The following is a 21,854-nucleotide window of genomic DNA, read 5'->3' as shown; positions in this document are numbered from 1 at the left end:
CACTTTGAAGCACCCACTTTACTATATTCACAGGCTAGTAACCAGAATGGAGTTAAACAGTCACCGTCACAACACAATGGAGTCATTATAACCTTAATTCATAGATTTAATGAACACCTCAATTGCGTTGGTTTATTCTATAAACGTGGCCGCCATTTTATCCCCGGGCAGACAGGCTCTTGACAAGGGAATCTCACAAGATGGCCGCCGGGGCTGGATTTGAGCGACGGCATCGAAGCCCAATCTGTGCTGCGGCGGTGGGAGGAAGAGGGCGGTCCATAGCGGGTCTCGCTCTTGTTGGGCGAGCTACGTGGGTGTGGCCGTTGATTGGCGGCAGATTATGTCCAACCAGAGCTCGGCTTAATGTAGTGACCAGGTTATACTGTTCCCGCCTTGGTCTCAACAACACTGGCACCCATTTCCTCCAATCACCTAAGTCCCCTTGTGGCCTGCAACCAATCAACAAGCGCACTCTGCGCTTTAAGGCGTGCTCCTTCTTCTGCCTTCACTGACACTCGTCTTGCCCAATCACAGTCTTCCAATCACCATCTTTTTCCGCCCCCCTTCTATGACTGACACTGCCTTTATCCAATCATATTTTTCCTTTGCTCCATTCCCGCCAATCACCGTCGTCTTTGCTTTCAAAGGGGCTGGGCCTCCTAGGTTATAAAAGCCGGTACTCTGCACCTTTGGGCTCAGTCGTCCCAAAGTGGGAGAAAAAGGGAGGAGGAAGTGCGTAGTGACGTCACCGAGCGAGGCCACGTGATGGGTGAGGAGTAGGCCTCATTTGTGTTAATTTAATTGAACATATACCTGTGTACTATATACGTTACCAGGGTTTGTTATAAAGATTATGTACATTTTCTGTATATAACATGTAGAAGTGTTGAGCACATAAATATGTATATATGTTTATGTACATCTCTATATAGCGCCTCACAGCAGTAATACACGTGACATTTATATAGCACAACATGGTAAGAAGTGGTTCAGATCTGACAGGAATAGGAGTCCCTGTCCCGAAGAGCTTACAATCGAATATTTTAATACGATTTGACTTTGGTGTGTGTGTGTGTGTGTATATATCATGTATACACACACACTATTTCTCTATATGTACATAGGGGGATTGTATGTGTACTTAATGTATATAATTAAACATGCTATACACACTACCTTTGCACTGTGTAGTAGTGTGTTGAGGCTGACATTGTGTATTAATATAGAATGATATTGTACGGTGATGGTTATGTATAATCGGTGCAAGGGCTGGGCAGAATATAGATGTATATGTCATTCTGCTGTATAATGTGGGACATGGAAGTGAGAATAGGAAGGTGTGTGTGTGTGTGTGTGTGTGTGTGTGTGTGTGTGTGTGTGTGTGTGTGTGTGTGTGTGTGTGTGTGTGTGTGTGCGCACACGTCCGCAGCACTCTCAAATGAAGAATAGTAACTTAATGACACACCAGGCAAGCAGCATGCTCCAGATCAACGTTTCCGTCTAACAAGGTCCTTTCTCGAGCTGTTTCTGTATATAGATATAGATCACTGTAGATCTATATCTCATGGCAAACAGTACAATAACTGTCCTGGCTCTGTCTGGACCACCCAGTGGGGCGTTACTCCGGGAGCGGGACGCTGGGCGTGGAAGCGTGGTGCCACGGAGCGCCAGGACGGTTATTGTACCGCCTGCGGTGCCCTACAGGGGTGTGCAAACTATTTACGCTGTGCCCCCCCCCCCACCTTGGTTTCCTGTGTCCAATGACGCAGCGGGGTCATGTGACGTCACGCCGTGACCCCTTGCTGTGTTGCTATGGCGACGGGTCATGTCACGTGGTCCCGCGCTGCATTGCCATGACGATGCGCTACAACGCTTCTGAATCCCGTTGAGTTACAGAGGCCTCACGCGATCCCACTGCATTAAATGAAATGCCTTGGGGAAGAGCGCGGGGCCTCTGCAACCGCCCGCGCCCCCCACTTTGCGCACCCCTGCCCTATGCACTCCTGCCCTACTGCATAGTACAGTTTAGTAATATCTTGCATTATTACTGTTGTGTGCCCCGACTTCTTTACTCTGTGTGTGTGTGTGTGTGTGTGTGTGTGTGTGTGTGTGTATATACGTGTGCATGTCATTTCCCAGAATCCCTTGCTGCAGTGGAAGCGCTGTGTGCTGGACGATAATGGTGAAAGGCAGGGTTGCATGCCTGTCTAAGGCCGCGCTTATAGTGCGCGCAACGGGTGACGTCATCCATCGCCGCTAGCGAAAGTTGTAATTCGTTTTGCTGCTATGTCGCGGGCGACCAGGTCATTGATTGGTTCAGAGGCTCACATGTGGCGACCACCTCTGAAATATCAAATTTGACTGGCTACCAAATTTCGCGTCGCTGCTGTTGCTTCGTCTTGTCGCGCATACTATAAGCGCACGCGATGGCGGCAATACATTTGTTTTCGGGCAACGTCGCGTCGCCGGCGCTATAAGCGCAGCCTAAGACATGCAAATGAGCATACAGTAATATTTCCATTTGCTATATGCTTTACTGTGGAGGGTTTTTGTCACTTTTTTTACCCACCATAACTTTACTAAGTGTGGTGAAACCGATCCCTGCTCCATTTTGCAAAGCCAGTATAGCCAACCCCACACTGAGGAGACCCATTCATTAAGGTCGGAACAGCTGTCTGTGGGTGGGTTTGCTGGCTATGCATCTTAACCCAGGCTGTGCTGAAAAGCTGTGCAATGCAGCAAGCATAAGCTCATAGGGGTCCATGTCAAAATGGATTTGAAGCAAAAGGTGGCACTGTGTGCTCATTTGCATGTCATTTCCCAGAATCCCTTGCTGCAGTGGAAGTGCTGTGTGCTGGGTGATAATGGTGAAAGGCGGGGTTGCAGACCTGTCTAAGACGTGCAAATGAGCATACAGTAATTTCGATTTGCTATATGTATATACACACTGGTATATGTATGTATGCGTGTGTGTATAGATAGATATACAGGCAGTCCTCGTTTTACAAGGCTTCGCTTTACAACGAATGGCTTATCCAACGCTATGTAATGCATACCTATATTCATTTTTACAACGCCAAAATGGCTTATCCAACGCTCTTACGACGCTTTGCAACGTTGTTTGTGTATGTGAAATACACACATACACATAAACAACGTTGCAAAGTGTCAGAAGAGCATATATATAATATATTATTATACTATATAATATTATACTATATATTATTTATTATGTTATTACATGTATAATACAGTATATACACTATATAATTTGTGTGTGCTGCGTATCTTATTGCCTGAGTACAATATTTGGTGTATTTTAGTGTTAAAAATGCCTTCAGGAAAGGAACCTTTCATTTAAACAGTGTTCCTATGGGAAAACGCGTTTCGCTTTACAACGTTTCGCTATCCAACGCCATTTTGAGTAACGCCTTGTGTCGGATAACCGAGGACTGCCTGTATAGATATACACAAACACACTGTACTATATGTTGTCACTTTGGATGTTGCGCCTGACATTTCTGTTTTTGTAGATATATACTCGCTTGCGCGCCCCTCCTCCCTTGTGGTTTCATCATTGGGATACAGTATATGACTATAAATGATCAGATTGATATTATTTAAGATGTTGCTGTGTGTAAGGCAAGGGTTACCTTGCATATATAGGCAACATATATTCTGCTTTTTCCTGATCACCATTGAATTATTGTGAGTGTGGGAACTGTCTGTGATCAGCACCTGTCTGTCCCCTCAGATTTCTCCCGGAAACGTAAGCGCAGTCGCTGGAATGATGAGACCCCCGACCAGAAGACCATCATCCCAGGGATGCCAACTGTAATCCCCCCCGGGCTCAGTCGTGAGCAGGAGAGAGCATATATAGGTAATTTCCACTCTTCACACTGTCCCGACCTCCTTCACCTACTGTCCCCATTTATTAAAAATGTGTATTTAGACGAACAGGATTTTAAATTGGTATTTGAATGTCCTAATACAGTTTTTCAATTATTTTTACCTGCTAATGAAACCGTTTATATTAACGGGGCTCTGAAATCTCACGGAATTGCATTTTGTCAAAGATTTTAATGTGGTTTAGGAAACGGCTTTAATTCCGTTTCAGTAAATGAATTTTGAATTTGCGTGTTTAGGAAACGGACTTCACACGCCCTGTTCTATAAACCGCTCAAATTCCACCTGGACTAGGCGTCTAATAAATTGAATTATCTCCGTCCGTAACCCTTGACTCGTTAAACTTTGCGGGAGATTAAGTCGCTATTAACACTTCGTAAAATTTAAGACCAATTTTTGCTGCTTTTGGCATTTTGACATTGTGCCGTTGAAAATGACTATTGGAATTAATTTTACGTGTTCATTTCAAATTCTTGCAATTCATTGTGTATTTAAGATTATTTTGCAGAAATGCGCACGTAAACCTTATTTTGTTTACTGTTACGTTAAACTTGTTAATTAAACGGGCGTTTTCGTGTAGTAGGTTTTACGTTCATTAATTCCTCCCATTGCATGACCTTTTTAATGGGTTGTTGCAAGTATAAAACGTAATGTACTTTTACTAATTCAATTTGAAATGTTTTTCTTTGATTAATTAGACTCTTGCTCATGGAATGTATCACTTGTTCCGTTACATATAATTTACCTTAAAATTCATTAATACCATATTAAAATTCAACTTTAACTTGACGATTTGATGTATATAATTGTTGGGTTTTAATTTAATTTATTTATAAAAATGTTTTACCAGAAAGTAATACATTGTTACCTCTCCTTTCCAAGTATGTCCTAGGCACAGCTATAACAATAGATGGTTACAGTAAAATAAATGGGGTTATACAATGAAAAACACTTTTTAAAACTCTTTTTGCAGTGAATATTACATTAATTATATTCAATTACAAGGGAATTACTGCTTACCAATGAAATACATTTTGTATTTCTCAATTGCATTAATCAATAGTAGCTTGTTTCACATTTTACATAAATGCTTTATGTATTTATTTAATTGGTTATTTGTGTTAAACTACATTAATTTTAGTTGTAATTACAGTTCAAGTGAAATACTTTGGTTCACCTAAATTAACAAAAAAAGGTCCCATGACCCTATTGATGGAAGTTAATTGTCCCTTTAATAGGAATAATAGGTTTCTTGTTCTGGCAACATATGCCATATGTAACGAGCTAGTCCTAATTACAACCCCTGACCTTAACGTGGGGAAAAAGATGTTGTTGAACTTCCCAGAATCGTTGGCAATGCAGTCTTGCTTCAATGACCAGCCCAGTGTGTGATGGGACGGACTAGCACCGACAAGGTTTCTTACTCCAACAAGTGAAGGTAGAGATAAACCTTGGCAGGCCGTAATCATACTTCAAATGTGCTGTCAGAAAAGGGTTAAACCTTTACCAAAGCCGGTTTCTGAAGGATAGGACTTCTGCCTGACGTTAAGTGTCCCAGAGCCCTTTGCAAACTTTACCTTTAAAGGTCAGACTGAATGTCATTTTCAGTTAGCGATCCCACTGTCTCGGGGCCCTTCTTTTAGGGGATTTAGCATGTTGCTGACCCCAGTTAGGCCATTTTAGACCCTGCACAGGTTGTTGTATCAGGACAACGTCCATAAAAGGTGTTTAACAGGTTAACCAAACCCCACTTCCCACTGCCACCATTTAACCCTTTGCCAGTCTTACATTCGCTGCAGTTAACCAATGAAATGTTAACTCATTCTCTCTCCCGATGATCTGTATATTAATGATGCGTAATTGTTTGGGTTTAATTTTTTTCTCCTTTTTGGGTTTGTAACAATTTTTTCCCGTTCCTTTTTTTTGTTTTTTTTCTAACCTGCTTTCTTCCAGTTCAACTGCAAATTGAGGATCTGACTCGCAAGCTTCGCACGGGAGACCTCGGAATCCCCCCTAACCCAGAAGACAGGTTGGGAACCCCTCCCCCTCCACTCGCGTGTATCGGCTGACAGTAACGCTTTAATCTTCTCTTGGGCTCGTTAAGAATCGCTTAAATTAGCAAACCCGCCTGCAAATAGTTTTTTTTTTTTTTTTTACCTGAATCATGAGGTCTCCCAAGCTCATTGGTTGTCCCCCGATCTCCGGGTACCCCTTATTCAAGCCTGTGATGGACCATGGGTCCGTTGGGCCGATAGGTGAAACAATATGGCTTCTGGGTTTCAGTGTTGCGCTGGTGGCCAACGGAAAAGCATGACGTTGCTGGTTTCCGTTTGCCACCCTTTCATGTTTGCAGTGCGCTGCCATTTTTGTTTGGTCAACCTTCACAAAAAAATTAAATTGGGGGTACCTGGACAACGAGGGACTGCGTATCAGCGTCGGGGGACCCCTGTTTCAGGTAAGATCCCAGGCGGGATTGCTGCTTTAGGAATTGTGGTGGTGTGAAGCGGGGCGTCCAGACACTGGTTAAGGGGTTCAGGAAACTAGTTCTTCACATCTGGCTTTTTTTTTTTTCTAGATTAGTGGGGTCATCCGACATTTTCCCAAACAAGTGGTCTCTGCATACCTTATTTAATGGGGAAAAAAGCTAAAACTGGAATGAAAAAGGAAACCTAATCTAGCGGGATGAGTTTAAATATTCAAAAACATTCTTCCTGAAAATCTAAAATGATCTGGCTGAGATGTTAATTTTATTGCAAAGAAAATGAGAAATGATGGAAATTCAGAAATGCTCATGGGGGACAACTCTAGAAATCTAAATATCAAATGAGTCAGATGTTTTTTAGCAGGCACATCCTTGTTACATGGGGGTATGTAGTGAATATTTCAGTGCAAAGAAAGCTAGAACATTATGCTCAGGAGTATTCTGGAAATGTTGTGGGATGTGGGACATCTAGAATGAGGGCACGATATCTAGAATACAACAAAAGACGGGGGAGCCCAATGCTACATCCAATTGACAAAACATATGGTAATTAGTATAAAGTTAAATACTTCAATAATATTTTCTTCATATATATATATATTTTGTGGGGTTTGAGCGAGCTTGGAATGTGTGTTAATTCAGTTTCTGACTGGCAACCGTTGTTTGGAGGTAGGTGCCCCTCCTCCCAGAGCTCACCCCTCCCCCCTTTTTAACTTGGGAGGCCTTTTCATTTTGCTGTACGTACAGGACCCACTGTGGTTGTTTAGCCTCATACAGAGGTAAAAGGAAAGGTTCACAGTGTAGTGTAGGACCTGCATATTTGGTTATACCTTGACGTTGGTATGCAGGCTTATGACGCTTTGGCCAAAGGGTTTAACTAAATGACCAAGAAAATATTATTATTAAAATATTTAACTTTATACTTATTACCATATATGTTTTGTCAATTGGATGTAGCATTGGGCTCCCCTGTCTTTTGTTGTATACATTTGCCACGCCTAGTAGCACTCCTTTTGACGCACACACATTGGTGGGGTTTGAGCGTGCTGGAAAGTGTTAATTCAAGATATCTAGAACTCTTGAGGGGCGGTGGGGAATGGAATCTAGGCCCTTTTTGTTCGAGTAACATCTAGAAATACGAATTATTGGGATAAAAAAATACACTGAATGCTGTAGGGAAACAAATCTAGAGATTATTTAACAGAAGACCGTATTATTATTATTATTTTTTTATTAGTAAATGAAAAATTTCAAATTGAGATTTTACATGGAAAACCTTTACAGATCATCTTAGATTATTTTTCTTGTATTGGTTTAAAAAAATCACATAAATATTTGAAAGGAGAGACATGCAACATAATTTCACCGATTACTAACAAGTTAACTAGTATTATAAACGCTGGCCTTTTTATTTTCTGTATCCCATTTGAAAACTGCAAATAAAATGAAGTTGGAAAAAAATATTAAAAAATTTACATGTAAAATAAAGACCAACTGAATATTTTTCAGACGTCTCTAAATATTAACTTCCAAAAACTATAATTCTGTTCCACCATCGCTAAAGCAACCCCATAAATATCATGTTTAATACTTTAAGTAACCTATTCCCATTTTGCATAGGATGGCGAGAGCGATAACGGGGGGTCCCCCCTGTTCTGAATCTAGAACATATTTGGGAATACTTTGTCATTTTGGGAAATGACACCTTTTTACTGCATATATATGTATAATATATCATATTTTTTTGCGCCTACAAAAATCCTTTTATGATAAAACCCCCCTGGATTATAATTTGTTTTTACTTTCCTAAAGCACACCTACCAGAACCTAGTGTTAAAGCGTTGGGGGGGTAATAAGGCCCCTGCTTGGGGAATTATCGGAAGACCCCCAGTAATATGTGAAAGCAGTTTTCTGAGTGCTTAGGTCTGGAAGTCGCGGCTCCATCCTGTTAATCTCTCCGCATTGGCGCCCGGGAAGGGGCTATGGATGCATCATCTTGGCTTTTACATCACATGGGATTCTCTCTGGCCTCTGCACTTCCTGGGCCGTTAGAAGAGGAGTCTCTGCACGTAGCCTCTGGCTGCTGCGATGTTGCAAAATCCAATGTGGCTGCCTCGGAGCACAGCGATGTACCTTTTCTGATTGAATAATGAGTTGATTTTAATGGTTTTATTCATGACGGGCTATTTTAACAAGGGGTATCATAAGAGCCTACCCCACTACGGGTGGATTCCCATTCTTGTACCCGTCCCCACATGGGCTTTTGTGGTCAGAACGTGGCTACAGAATGAAGGTACACACACACACACACACACACACACACACACACACACACACACACACACACACACACACACACACACACACACACACACACACACACACACACACACACACACACACACACACACACACACACACACAATCTGTTTAATTTCCCCCCTAAACATCACAGTGTAAGAACATGATGTGCATGTTATGTATAAAACAGGACCATGTGTAGTAGTCACATAGTTACATAAAGGTGTGTATATATTTATCCAATTTGCTTATAAATATTTGATGTATACACCTGTGAATGAAGGATGACGGCATATTCGGTGTGCCACTGACCATCGGCTATTGTGCTGGCGGGCAGAAGGAAAGAAATCATTTTATACATCGGGATATGTAGATCTGCCTGGAGTTATATATTAAATGTATTTTTAGGACAAAGTCCAGTTACATAATGTTTTGCATTAGATTAGAAAAACACAGAATAGCGTATATATTGAATATTATATATATATATATATATATATATATAATACAATATATATTCATATAAATAATCTGTTTATAGAACTAGGTGTTTACATATACTTTTGTAGGTGTATGTAGATATATATTGATATTTATACTTTTACATATGCCCATATAGACACCAATATAGCTATACACTGTAAGTGTTAATAGGTTTCCTTACTAGTACATATACAATATTTATATACATATGTACACATATATACATCTATTGTATGGACATTTTGTATTTGTCTGCTGGTTATAAACCTCTGGGGGACAATCGGTCTTGTGACACAAATTACATTTTAACCTGTTGCATGTTAGCAGAAAATACACAACCTGTATATCTTATTTATTATCATTTTGTAGAGTCCACACTAGAAAGCCAGGAACGCTATGAATACATGTATTTAATATATTTATTTGTCTGTATTGCACAGCAACATCAGCCTGGAAATATCCATGTTTATTTCTTTTGGCAGCATTGTAAGTGTGTATTGCAGGGTGGGAGAGCACATCCAGGTACCATCATTTAGCGGGGTGGCTATAGGGTTTCAAACATGGCCTCTGCTGGCCTTAATAATTCACTGCAACGTTATAGTATCAGTGTGACCGGAAAGAAGATGCAGGTCCAGTTATACGATACAGCGCCAGTCCTTAACAGACTGGATCCTATTAACGAATAACCACTTTATTTTACCGTTAACGCTCCCGTTTCTCCCAAACGTGTCTTCAACAGCCTTTCCGTTTAACTGTTTCTAACACTTTTCTAGCGTCAAAAAAAAGAGCATAAATTGAATTTATGCGCAAAGTGCATTCAGTAACCTTAAAGCATTTCATGCCAGAGAAATGGCGGGGAGGGGGAGAATCGAGATTAAATCTGATTTTATATATATATATCCATAACCTCACCCTCTTTCTCTCCGCACCTAATGTGTCATTAACCAATATTTTGCTGGGGAAAGACTATTTTAGAGAGGTTAACCCTTTTCTTTTTTGAATGGTTAATAACCTTTACACCTTTTTAAACAGGTTTTTAAGCAATCTGCCCCCCCCCCCTCCCCCATTTAAAAAGAAAATGTTTATCAGAAGCTAAAGTGTTTCAATAACCCTAATGTTGGCTTTTCTTTTCTCAAAGCAGACCTCAAATAAATTGCGTTCTCGTCCGAGTATTTAACCACATTTTGCAGCTTTAACCCGCTGACTTTCTCTTTACTAGCACGAAAGGGAGTTTGTGCCCTAGTCGGGCCCCTTCTCTGAGCGTGTCCCCTCCACATTTGGGGTGTTTATAGGGTTTTGCGATACTCCATTATATGGTTCCGCGCATGGTAGCAGTTGACCACACTGAAAAGGGGCCGCTGTTTTCAATGATTCTCTAGGTTGGTCAGGGATTGAAATATATAGGATTTTTTAGACGGGAATTGTAATAGGTTTGGTAAAGAGCCGTTTGTGGCGGCAGAAGAGGCAATTTATAACGAGTCCATGTCTTGTAGGAGGGCAAGATTTTCTCCCTTTTTTTTTGTTGCTAAAAACCAGGTGACGGGGGACATTTACATTCTGTGCAGAAATGGGAAATTTAAGTCGGTAAAAAAAAGGGTGAAAACGGGAGTTTTTTTCTGCTGCAAAGGCTGAGTCCGGCTCTAATCTGGTTCAGCGGCTGTGCGTTCTCCCCGTCCCTGCAGCAGCTGTGCGTTTCGCGCTCCCCGGCCCTGCAGGGACTGCGTTTCGCGCCCTCCCCTGCCCTGCAGCGACTGTGCGTTTCGCGCCCCTCCCCAGCCCTGCAGCGACTGTGCGTTTCGCGCCCCTCCCCGGCCCTGCAGCGACTGCGTTCCCGTTGACCTTTTTCCCTGGCAAAAAGAAACTGTAGGGAAAGGTAAAATAATGCCGTAAAACGTGATTTAAAGTGTTTCTGCAATGGAAATTGTTGCTGTTTCTAAAGTCTTTATAGCCATTATCCCCGGAGAATAACTTTACCTTAAAAGGATTGAGGGGTTCCGCCTGTAAAAATGGCGTTAAAGGTTTTGTCGTTTCCTGACGACCACAAATATGGCCGCCCGTACTAATAGAAAGTCAGCTCCATCAGGGGGTTCAGCGTCTTTCGGAGAGTGTGGAGTAGTGGAATACTGCGGGATTCCTGGAGCGTCTATAGTAAGTATCTCTCCCCCCCCCCCCCAACAAACGGGATTGCTGTTACAGTTCCCAATTTCAATAGAATCCATTTCCATGAGAATTACTTTTTCTTTCTCTCTTTATATTACCGTCAAATCTTTCCATTTTTGCTCACCTGGTTTTTACATTTTTTTTTTTTCTGAAAAGAAGAAATAGCCAAGTTGTTAGTCAGAAAACGGTGTAAAACTTCTTCGCGAGGGAAGCTTGTTTTGTTAACATATGGGGGGTGAAGGATTACCGCAACAAACCTTTATATAGGGTATGTTTCCACGGATAACCGTTTTTTGCAAATTCTACAATGTGAGATTATAGAAAGTGCACTTTTTAATTTTTTCGAAGGTTGAAACCGGCCGTTTTTCCACCCAAAACGGCATCCATTTAATATCCAGCATGAGCAGGTACACAAGGCTTTTCTGTAGGGAGAGGTGTCTTTTCTTTAAAAAAAAAAAAAAATCCAATGTATGCAGCTCAGCTGGACTCTTGCTGTTTTTGGGCTCTGTTTCGGGGTTGCTAACGCGCGAGTTTCTCCCTCCCTCAGGTCCCCCTCTCCGGAGCCCATCTATAACAGCGAGGGAAAGCGGCTGAACACACGTGAATTCAGGACACGCAAAAAGCTGGAAGAGGAGCGTCACAACCTCATCACGGAGATGGTGGGACTGAACCCCGACTTCAAACCGCCTGCAGACTACAAGTAATTTAAGGGGCTTTCTGTCTGATATTCTGCTCTCTCCACAGCTGTCTCCCTCTCTGTCTTTCTCTCCCTCTCTGTCTTTCTCTCCCTCTCTCTCTCTCTCTCTGCTTGGTCTACCCCCCCTCTCCAAACTCCCCTCATCCTCTTCTCTTCAAATAATCTCCCATCTCCTATCTGGATGATATCCTCTTCCTCCTCTCATTCCTCCTTAGGTCTCCCCCCTCCCCTTCTTACGCTCACGCCCCCCTCCTCGTTATGCTCTCCCCCTCTCCTCCTCGTTACGTGCTCCCCCTCTCCTCGTTACGTGCTCCTCCTCGTTACGTGCTCCTCCTCGTTACGCTCTCCCCCTCTCCTCGTTACGCTCTCCCCCTCTCCTCCTCGTTACGCTCTCCCCCTCTCCTCCTCGTTACGCTCTCCCCCTCTCCTCCTCGTTACGCTCTCCCCCTCTCCTCCTCGTTACGCTCTCCCCCTCTCCTCCTCGTTACGCTCTCCCCCTCTCCTCCTCGTTACGCTCTCCCCCTCTCCTCCTCGTTACGCTCTCCCCCTCTCCTCCTCGTTACGCTCTCCCCCTCTCCTCCTCGTTACGCTCTCCCCCTCTCCTCCTCGTTACGCTCTCCCCCTCTCCTCCTCGTTACGCTCTCCCCCTCTCCTCCTCGTTACGCTCTCCCCCTCTCCTCCTCGTTACGCTCTCCCCCTCTCCTCCTCGTTACGCTCTCCCCCTCTCCTCCTCGTTACGCTCTCCCCCTCTCCTCCTCGTTACGCTCTCCCCCTCTCCTCCTCGTTACGCTCTCCCCCTCTCCTCCTCGTTACGCTCTCCCCCTCTCCTCCTCGTTACGCTCTCCCCCTCTCCTCCTCGTTACGCTCTCCCCCTCTCCTCCTCGTTACGCTCTCCCCCTCTCCTCCTCGTTACGCTCTCCCCCTCTCCTCCTCGTTACGCTCTCCCCCTCTCCTCCTCGTTACGCTCTCCCCCTCTCCTCCTCGTTACGCTCTCCCCCTCTCCTCCTCGTTACGCTCTCCCCCTCTCCTCCTCGTTACGCTCTCCCCCTCTCCTCCTCGTTACGCTCTCCCCCTCTCCCCCTCTCCTCCTCGTTACGCTCTCCCCCTCTCCTCCTCGTTACGCTCCCCCCTCTCCTCCTCGTTACGCTCTCCTCCTCGTTACGCTCTCCCCCCCTCTCCTCCTCGTTACGCTCTCCCCCCCTCTCCTCCTCGTTGCGCGCTCTCCCCCTCGTTGCGCGCTCTCCTCCTCGTTGCGCGCTCTCCCCCTCTCCTCCTCGTTGCGCGCTCCTCCTCCTTCCCTCTCCCCTTTCCATTTCTCCGTTCTTACCCCTGCTTTCTTCTAGGCCACCTGCCACCCGCGTCAGCGACAAGGTTATGATCCCTCAGGATGAATACCCAGAGATCAACTTTGTAGGGTTACTTATCGGGCCCAGGTAGGAACGAGCACCTCTGGTGGGGCAAATGATAGTAATTACTCCTGGGTTTACTGAGGGAACCTACACTTAATTTAATGTTGTGGTTAGTGTTTGGTGCCTGGACCTACATCACCCCCCAACCTACCCTCCCCGGGAGATTTGGGCGATGTGGAGTCCCTCCCCCATTATAACATCATTCTGGCTATCCCATCGCCATGATCCCCACTGTACAACATTGGAGGAGAAGATGGTCACCTGTTAGATGGTATTGTAACTCCCAAGTGTGCGGGTTACTAGGGTACACCACAACTCACCCCAATAACAGTAACCGGCTGGGATAGTGCGAGGGTTACTAGGGTACACCCCAATAACAGTAACATGCTGGGATAGTGCGACGGTTACTAGGGTACACCCCAATAACAGTAACATGCTGGGATAGTGCGAGGGTTACTAGGGTACACCCCAATAACAGTAACATGCTGGGATAGTGCGAGGGTTACTAGGGTACACCCCAATAACAGTAACATGCTGGGATAGTGCGAGGGTTACTAGGGTACACCCCAATAACAGTAACATGCTGGGATAGTGCGAGGGCTACTAGGCTACACCCCAATAACAGTAACATGCCGGGATAGTGCGAGGGTTACTAGGGTACACCCCAATAACAGTAACATGCTGGGATAGTGCGAGGGCTACTAGGCTACACCCCAATAACAGTAACATGCCGGGATAGTGCGAGGGTTACTAGGGTACACCCCAATAACAGTAACATGCTGGGATAGTGCGAGGGTTACTAGGGTACACCCCAATAAGAGTAACATGCTGGGATAGTGCGAGGGTTACTAGGGTACACCCCAATAACAGTAACATGCTGGGATAGTGTAAGGGTTACTAGGGTACACCACAAAATGGGCACATCATTATTTTAAAATTGTTGTGCAAATAAATCCTAATTCCTTTGGCCATACACAGGGCAAGTACCTTGGCATGGAAGGGCTTAGTATGTCCCTTAGAGTTGGGGGGCACATCTTTCCCTAACCCCCGTGTCTTGCAGGGGGAACACGCTGAAGAACATAGAGAAGGAGTGTAACGCCAAGATCATGATCCGGGGCAAGGGCTCAGTGAAGGAGGGGAAGGTGGGCAGGAAGGATGGACAGATGCTGCCAGGGGAGGATGAGCCTCTCCATGCCCTGGTAACAGCCAACACCATGGAGAACGTCAAGAAGGCCGTGGAACAGGTAACCAGGACCAAGGATCTCACTTCTTACCCCATCTGAACGGGGCGGTGATACTCGTATGTGGGTTTTAGGGGTCCTCTAAAACTGGCGCAAACTCTATGACCGTCGTGCCGGGGTTCTCTGACTCAACGGTCGGAGGGTTTCGGAGGGTATTTAAGATGTTTCTGACCCGTCCTCTCCACCCCAGATCCGGAACATCTTGAAGCAGGGCATAGAGACTCCCGAGGATCAGAACGACCTGCGTAAGATGCAGCTGCGGGAGCTGGCGAGGCTCAACGGGACCCTGCGCGAGGACGACAACAGGTGAGAGCCGTGGTAACCCCTGCTTATTCGCTCCCTCTCCCCGAAGGGTTAATGTCCCCGGCACTAACCACCTCCTTGTCTGTGTTCCTCCCAGGATCCTCCGCCCCTGGCAAAGCTCCGAGACTCGCAGCATCACAAACACCACCCTGTGTACCAAGTGCGGGGGCGCCGGGCACATCGCCTCCGACTGCAAGTTCACCAGGTGAGCCAGGGGGTTCCCCCCGCTCCCCGTGTGCTCAGCGCTGCTTCAGCGTCGGGATTGTACGCCGCTCTGTATCCGAGCTGGAGTTGGGATTACTTTGTGATGGTCTCTCCCCATCTCAATATGTGGGGTCTGCAATGTTTCATTGTAGTGTTGGGGAGCACTTCTATACAGAAGAGGTCTGCTGCCTCTATTCCTACTTCATGCAATTGTACTCTGTCTACATCGTCGCGATTGGCACACTAGAGTATACTTTATATAATGGTCCCTCTGTCACAGGTCTACATTGTCATTGGTAATTAGGGCAGGGATGCGCCCTCCCTGTCTTCTCATTCCCAGTGCTTGCGCTGCCCCTCCCCCCCGTACCTAGGAACCGGTGTTATTTGCCGCGCGTTGCCATGGCGACGCGAAGCCAATGTAAGTACGTTCGAGGCCTTGTGTGCTCCCCAGCGTTTATTTGTCATGCTTTGGGGAAGAGCGCAGGGCCTCTGTACCCGCCGCGCGCCCCTGGATTAGGGCGCACTGTATATAATGGTCCCTCTGTCTCAGGTCTATATCACGTCATTGTTGTATTAAGCACTTCTATACAGAAGAGGTCTGCTGCCTCTATTTCAGGTCTGCCTGTTACAGTAGTGGGATTGGGGACTCTCCTGCCGGGGTGTCTCTCCTCCCGGTGTAACCGCTTTGCATTCTGTGTTTGCCAGATTAGGGACTTTCTTAATCTCGATCACGGGTCTAAATTCTTTAATCCTAATATTAGGGACCACTTTATGTAACGGTCTCGCTCGTCTCCCTTGGGTCTACATGGTTTCCTTGCAGCGGGATAGCATTTTGTAGTGGTCTCTGCTCGATCACTGGTCCTCTTATGTTAATGTCATGGGGGAAGTCTCCGATGTTGGAGGAGCTGCGGGTGTGAGGTATCTCCTTGTATATGGTGTTCCAGACCATTGTTTGACCAATCACTCGGGGAATGAGACGAGTGGGTGGCACTTTATAGGGTTAAGCTTTGATGTCGACACCTCGTGTTCCAGAGAGGAGAAATGATCATATATGTAGTAAGAACAGACCCGATGGGACATGCGTGTCACCTCCGAAGGAAGAGATCAGAGCGAGGCTGTCCATCTTACCCATCCCCCTCTCTGCAGTATCCCTGTGCGTCCCGGAGAGCCGCAGTCTGCGCAGGACAAGGCGAGGATGGATAAGGAGTACCTGTCTCTCATGGCGGAGCTGGGGGAGGCCCCTGTCCCTTCGTCTATGGTACATTCCAGCGGCCCGTCCCACAATCCTATGCAGGGGGGAATGCGACCCTCTGGGCTGGCAGGAAACCAGCCGCCACAGGTGAGAAGCGCCGTGAAACCTAGTTACCCTAAAGCAGGCCTGCACAACTCCAGTCCTCGAGGGCCGCAAACAGGCCAGGTTTTTAGGATATCCCTTCTTAAGCACATCTGGCTCAATTAGTGGCTCAGTCAGACTGAATCCTATAAATGGCTTTATAGATACCCCCTGGAGTACAGTACAATATAACGCTTTCTAAAATCTCCCCTTGATTTATCCAAGGCCCTAAACAATCCGTCCTACAGTTGCCTTCCCAGGGCTTGTTGAGCTTCTAGTCGACCACCCTGAAGATGGCCCTATATCTCACCCGTAGCAGTTACCTTACTCTTGAGGTGTAAGATAGACTTTCATAAGATCGCCATGAAAATATCTTTTATAGGTTCTCAAAGAATGGTATGTGACCTCAAAAGGATTTCTTTGGGGAGATGTGGGCTTTTTATAGGGTCAAACTGTGGGCCGAATGAATGAGGTTTTGTGAGGCCACCATATAATTGTAGCAGAGGAGAAATGGTCGTATGTAGCAGGGACTTATGGGACTTAAAGGCAGATTCACCAGCACAGTTACGGGCTGGCGTAAACAGTACAGTGGTAACTCTCATTGGGTGGGCTTACCGGTAATGGGGCCTGATTAATCTGCCCCATGGTCTCCTCCCCCCTCTCCCCACCCAATCACACTGCAGGGAAGAGACACTTGTAGCTCCCTTCCGTCTGTCACCGTCACAAATGTGTCGCTTCCTCACTCCTCAGAACCGCCCGCCCTGGATGACGTCTGATCGTCCCTTCCCAGCGCTCCATAGCGCCCCCCACTCCTTCCCTCACCACATGGGAGGGGGTGGTGGCGGCCACCACATCCAGCACAACCTTGGGGGTGGGCATCACCACTGGATGCAGCCACACCACCAGGGGGGCCACCCCCCTGCCCACCACCACATGGGTGAGTATCCCCCGGCTGTCTGTCCCGCTCCCCCCCGGCTGTCTGTCCCGCTCCCCCCCGGCTGTCTGTCCCGCTCCCCCCCGGCTGTCTGTCCCGCTCCCCCCCGGCTGTCTGTCCCGCTCCCCCCCGGCTGTCTGTCCCGCTCCCCCCCGGCTGTCTGTCCCGCTCCCCCCCGGCTGTCTGTCCCGCTCCCCCCCCGGCTGTCTGTCCCGCTCCCCCCCGGCTGTCTGTCCCGCTCCCCCCCGGCTGTCTGTCCCGCTCCCCCCCGGCTGTCTGTCCCGCTCCCCCCCGGCTGTCTGTCCCGCTCCCCCCCGGCTGTCTGTCCCGCTCCCCCCCGGCTGTCTGTCCCGCTCCCCCCCGGCTGTCTGTCCCGCTCCCCCCCCGGCTGTCTGTCCCGCTCCCCCCCGGCTGTCTGTCCCGCTCCCCCCCGGCTGTCTGTCCCGCTCCCCCCCGGCTGTCTGTCCCGCTCCCCCCCGGCTGTCTGTCCCGCTCCCCCCCGGCTGTCTGTCCCGCTCCCCCCCGGCTGTCTGTCCCGCTCTCCCCCCCCCCCCGGCTGTCTGTCCCGCTCTCCCCCCCCCCCCCGGCTGTCTGTCCCGCTCTCCCCCCCCCCCCGGCTGTCTGTCCCGCTCCCCCCCCCCCCCCGGCTGTCTGTCCCGCTCCCCCCCCCCCCCCCGGCTGTCTGTCCCGCTCCCTCCCCCCGGCTGTCTGTCCCTCTCCCCCCCCCCCGGCTGTCTGTCCCTCTCCCCCCCCCGGCTGTCTGTCCCTCTCCCCCCCCCGGCTGTCTGTCCCTCTCCCCCCCCCGGCTGTCTGTCCCTCTCCCCCCCCGGCTGTCTGTCCCTCTCCCCCCCGGCTGTCTGTCCCGCTGCCCCCCCGGCTGTCCGTCCCGCTCCCCCCCCCCCCCCCCGGCTGTCAGTCCCGTCCCCCCCCCTCCCGGCTGTCAGTCCCGCTCCCCCCCGGCTGTCAGTCCCGCTCCCCCTCTGCCGCCGGCTTTTCTAATCGTGTAACCCCCCGGCCACCCCATGCGTGCCCTTTGCCCCCAGCTCTCCCTCCTCACCCCCCGAGCTCTATGGCTGAATTAGTCATTCTCTTCCTCCCTATCAGGACTCCTGCACTCTCACCCCATGGGCCTAATGCCCCCTCCACCCCCCGCCACCCCCAGTGGCCCCGGCCCCTCCCCCAGCCCCCTCTCTGCATCCCTGGCAAGCAGCAGCAGGGAGCCCAGCCTGGAGGACCCCTTCCCTGGCAACAGAGTGAGTAAGGACCCTTTTATTTACATGTCTGGGGAGGGGGGGAGAAGGAGGGATGAATAAGGGAGGGGGGAGGGAGGTGTAGTCATGGAATGGGTGGGAGTGCAATTCTTTGTGTTTTTCTCCAACCTCCCTCTCTCTCCCCCCCCCCCCCCACTCTCCCTCCACCCCCCCCACTCTCCCTCCACCCCCCCCACTCTCCCTCCATCCCCCCCACTCTCCCTCCATCCCCCCCACTCACCCTCCATTCCCCCCACTCACCCTCCATTCCCCCCACTCACCCTCCATTCCCCCCACTCACCCTCCATTCCCCCACTCACCCTCCATTCCCCCCACTCACCCTCCATTCCCCCCACTCTCCCTCCATTCCCCCCCACACTCCCTCCATTCCCCCCACACTCCCTCCATTCCCCCCACTCTCCCTCCATTCCCCCACTCTCCTCCACCCCCCACTCTCCTCCACCCCCCACTCTCTCCTCCACCCCCCCACTCTCTCCTCCACCCCCCCCACTCTCCTCCACCCCCCCACTCTCTCCTCCACTCTCTCCTCCACCCCCCCACTCTCTCCACCACCCCCCCCACTCTCTCCTCCACCACCCCCCCACTCTCTCCTCCACCACCCCCCCCACTCTCTCCTCCTCCACCCCCCACTCTCTCCTCCTCCACCCCCCCACTCTCTCCTCCTCCACCCCCCCCACTCTCTCCTCCTCCACCCCCCCCACTCTCTCCTCCTCCACCCCCCCCACTCTCTCCTCCACCCCCCCACTCTCTCCTCCACCCCCCCCACTCTCTCCTCCACCCCCCCCACTCTCTCCTCCACCCCCCCCACTCTCTCCTCCACCCCCCCCCACTCTCTCCTCCTCCACCCCCCCCACTCTCTCCTCCACCCCCCCACTCTCTCCTCCTCCACCCCCCCCACTCTCTCCTCCTCCACCCCCCCTCCACCCCCCCACTCTCTCCTCCTCCACCCCCCCACTCTCTCCTCCTCCACCCCCCCTCCACCCCCCCACTCTCTCCTCCTCCACCCCCCCCCACTCTCTCCTCCTCCACCCCCCCCACTCTCTCCTCCTCCACCCCCCCACTCTCTCCTCCTCCACCCCCCCCACTCTCTCCTCCACCCCCCCACTCTCTCCTCCACCCCCCCCCCACTCTCTCCTCCACCCCCCCCACTCTCTCCTCCACCCCCCCCACTCTCTCCTCCACCCCCCCCACTCTCTCCTCCACCCCCCCCACTCTCTCCTCCACCCCCCCCACTCTCTCCTCCACCCCCCCACTCTCTCCTCCTCCACCCCCCAACTCTCTCCTCCTCCACCCCCCCTCCACCCCCCCACTCTCTCCTCCTCCACCCCCCCACTCTCTCCTCCTCCACCCCCCCCCACTCTCTCCTCCTCCACCCCCCCCCACTCTCTCCTCCTCCACCCCCCCCCCCCACTCTCCTCCTCCACCCCCCCCCCCACTCTCTCCTCCTCCTCCACCCACCCCCACTCTCCTCCTCCACCCACCCCCCTCCGCTCTTCTTCTCTCTTCCACCACCCCACTTTCTTGAGTTTAACACGCTCTTTGTCCCCACAGATTCCCAAACCTCTGGCTCGGGCTCTCTTCCTCCATGGCAGCAGCAAGGGGGGGGCGCCGCTTCCTCTAACTCCGCCGCACAGATCCAGACTGGCTCCCTGGTGGCCCCCCCGCCTGGCATCCAACCTCCTCTACCGCTGAGTGCCCCTCCTCCCCCACCCCCTCCTCCGCTGGGCACCTCCAGCCTTCTCTATGCCCCTCCTCCCCCTCCACCTCCCCCCCTCGACCCTTCCAACTTTGTTACCATGATGGGGATGGGTATGTCCCATTTCTCCATGCCCCCTGCCCCTCCTCCCCCGCCACCACAAAACTGAGGGGGAGAAAGAAATCCCTCTCCCTGATCCTGAACAAAGGGGGTACATTTGTCTTAAACTCACCCACTGAAACTTGGATGGGGTAAAATATTCTCTCCTTGCTCTCTCCACCACAACCAAGGGGAGTGTCCTCCCCACTTCATCATTTATCTCCCACCTTCCGCCCACAACTGAGAAATATGGGGCTATTGTTACCCCCCTTATACTACAACGGGAGGGAAGGTGGACAGAACTTCCTCTGCGCCCCACATTTCAAGGGCGCTAATCTTTCTCCCCCCTCTCCAATTGGGAGTACCTTCTCCCGACCTACCACAAAGCCGAGATTCCTTCTCCCCCCAGAAATGGAGAGTGGGAATGGTCTCTATCCCAGGGGAAGGGGGCCGTGTCCCCTTCCCTCCACTGCAGGACGGTGCTCAGTTCCATGCCATGCCCAGCCAGTCTCCTTCATATTAACGCTCACAAGTCCCACTTCTTTGGCCATCAGACTCGTTACCTGACCTTAGAGACATAATCACACACGGGGGAGTATCCTCCCCTCTTATCTCTGCTATTACCCATAAACCCACCCCACATTCCTCTAGTCTCACAGGTTGCTTCTTGTTTCATTACTTCTCCCCCCCCCCCCCTAAACTCCTTGTATAGACACTGGAGGAACCCATCGTCATTCATTCTGGAGAGCCTCATTGCCCCTGTGAGTTTCCCCCTCAAAGGGGTAGAGCGGGTAAAGATGATATGCATCTCTCCCTTCGCCCCTCCAACCCCCGCACCCTGACATGAAGGGGACACATTGTGGGTGGGGGCAGATTTCTGTCAATGATTGCCGCTTGCCTTGTAGGTTGCCTCTAGGCGGCGGCTTGTATAGGATTTAGGTACGGGTGGACAAATCTTTTGCCCGCTTGCCCAACTTCTGCCTGCTTTGTCTGGTTACCCTGTAACAAGGGCTTGTGTCATATTAAAAGGATTGTTTTTTTTATGTGTGTGTCTCTCTCTAAGTATGACATAGGAGGGAGCCTGTCTCCTCCTGCCTGTAGCCAGACAGTGACAGGAGGGAGCTTCTCTCCTCTCTTCTCTCTCTCCCCTCCCTCCCTGCAGCCTGACAGTGACACGCTTCTCTCCCCCCCCCCCCTTCCTTCCATACCTCCCTCCTTCCTCTTCCCCTGGAGCTTATATATCACATTTTCTTTTAAACTGGATTGACTTGAACTGAACAGATGACAGCCAGGACTTTGTCAAATAGGGTTGTATGAGATGGGCCTTTTTGTTAT

The 21,854-nt window shown here is 49.7% G+C and overlaps 1 protein-coding gene across 1 annotated transcript; it reads left to right on the top strand.

Moving 5' to 3' along the window:
- Positions 1–614: 614 nt before the first annotated feature.
- Positions 615–21,562, top strand: SF1 (splicing factor 1). The gene is given in 13 exon segments (XM_075569770.1): positions 615–769; positions 3,755–3,880; positions 5,860–5,935; positions 11,880–12,032; positions 13,373–13,462; positions 14,499–14,682; positions 14,870–14,985; positions 15,080–15,187; positions 16,333–16,525; positions 17,270–17,456; positions 18,558–18,644; positions 18,647–18,706; positions 20,276–21,562. Coding segments are annotated over 13 exon segments (1,698 nt in total). The 5' UTR covers positions 615–765; the 3' UTR covers positions 20,590–21,562.
- The last annotated feature ends 292 nt before the right edge of the window (positions 21,563–21,854 follow it).

Source organism: Ascaphus truei, chromosome 14 (genome assembly GCF_040206685.1).
Source record: "Ascaphus truei isolate aAscTru1 chromosome 14, aAscTru1.hap1, whole genome shotgun sequence".
Taxonomy (NCBI): Eukaryota; Metazoa; Chordata; class Amphibia; order Anura; family Ascaphidae; genus Ascaphus; species Ascaphus truei.
This window is presented reverse-complemented; position numbering and strand designations above follow the sequence as displayed.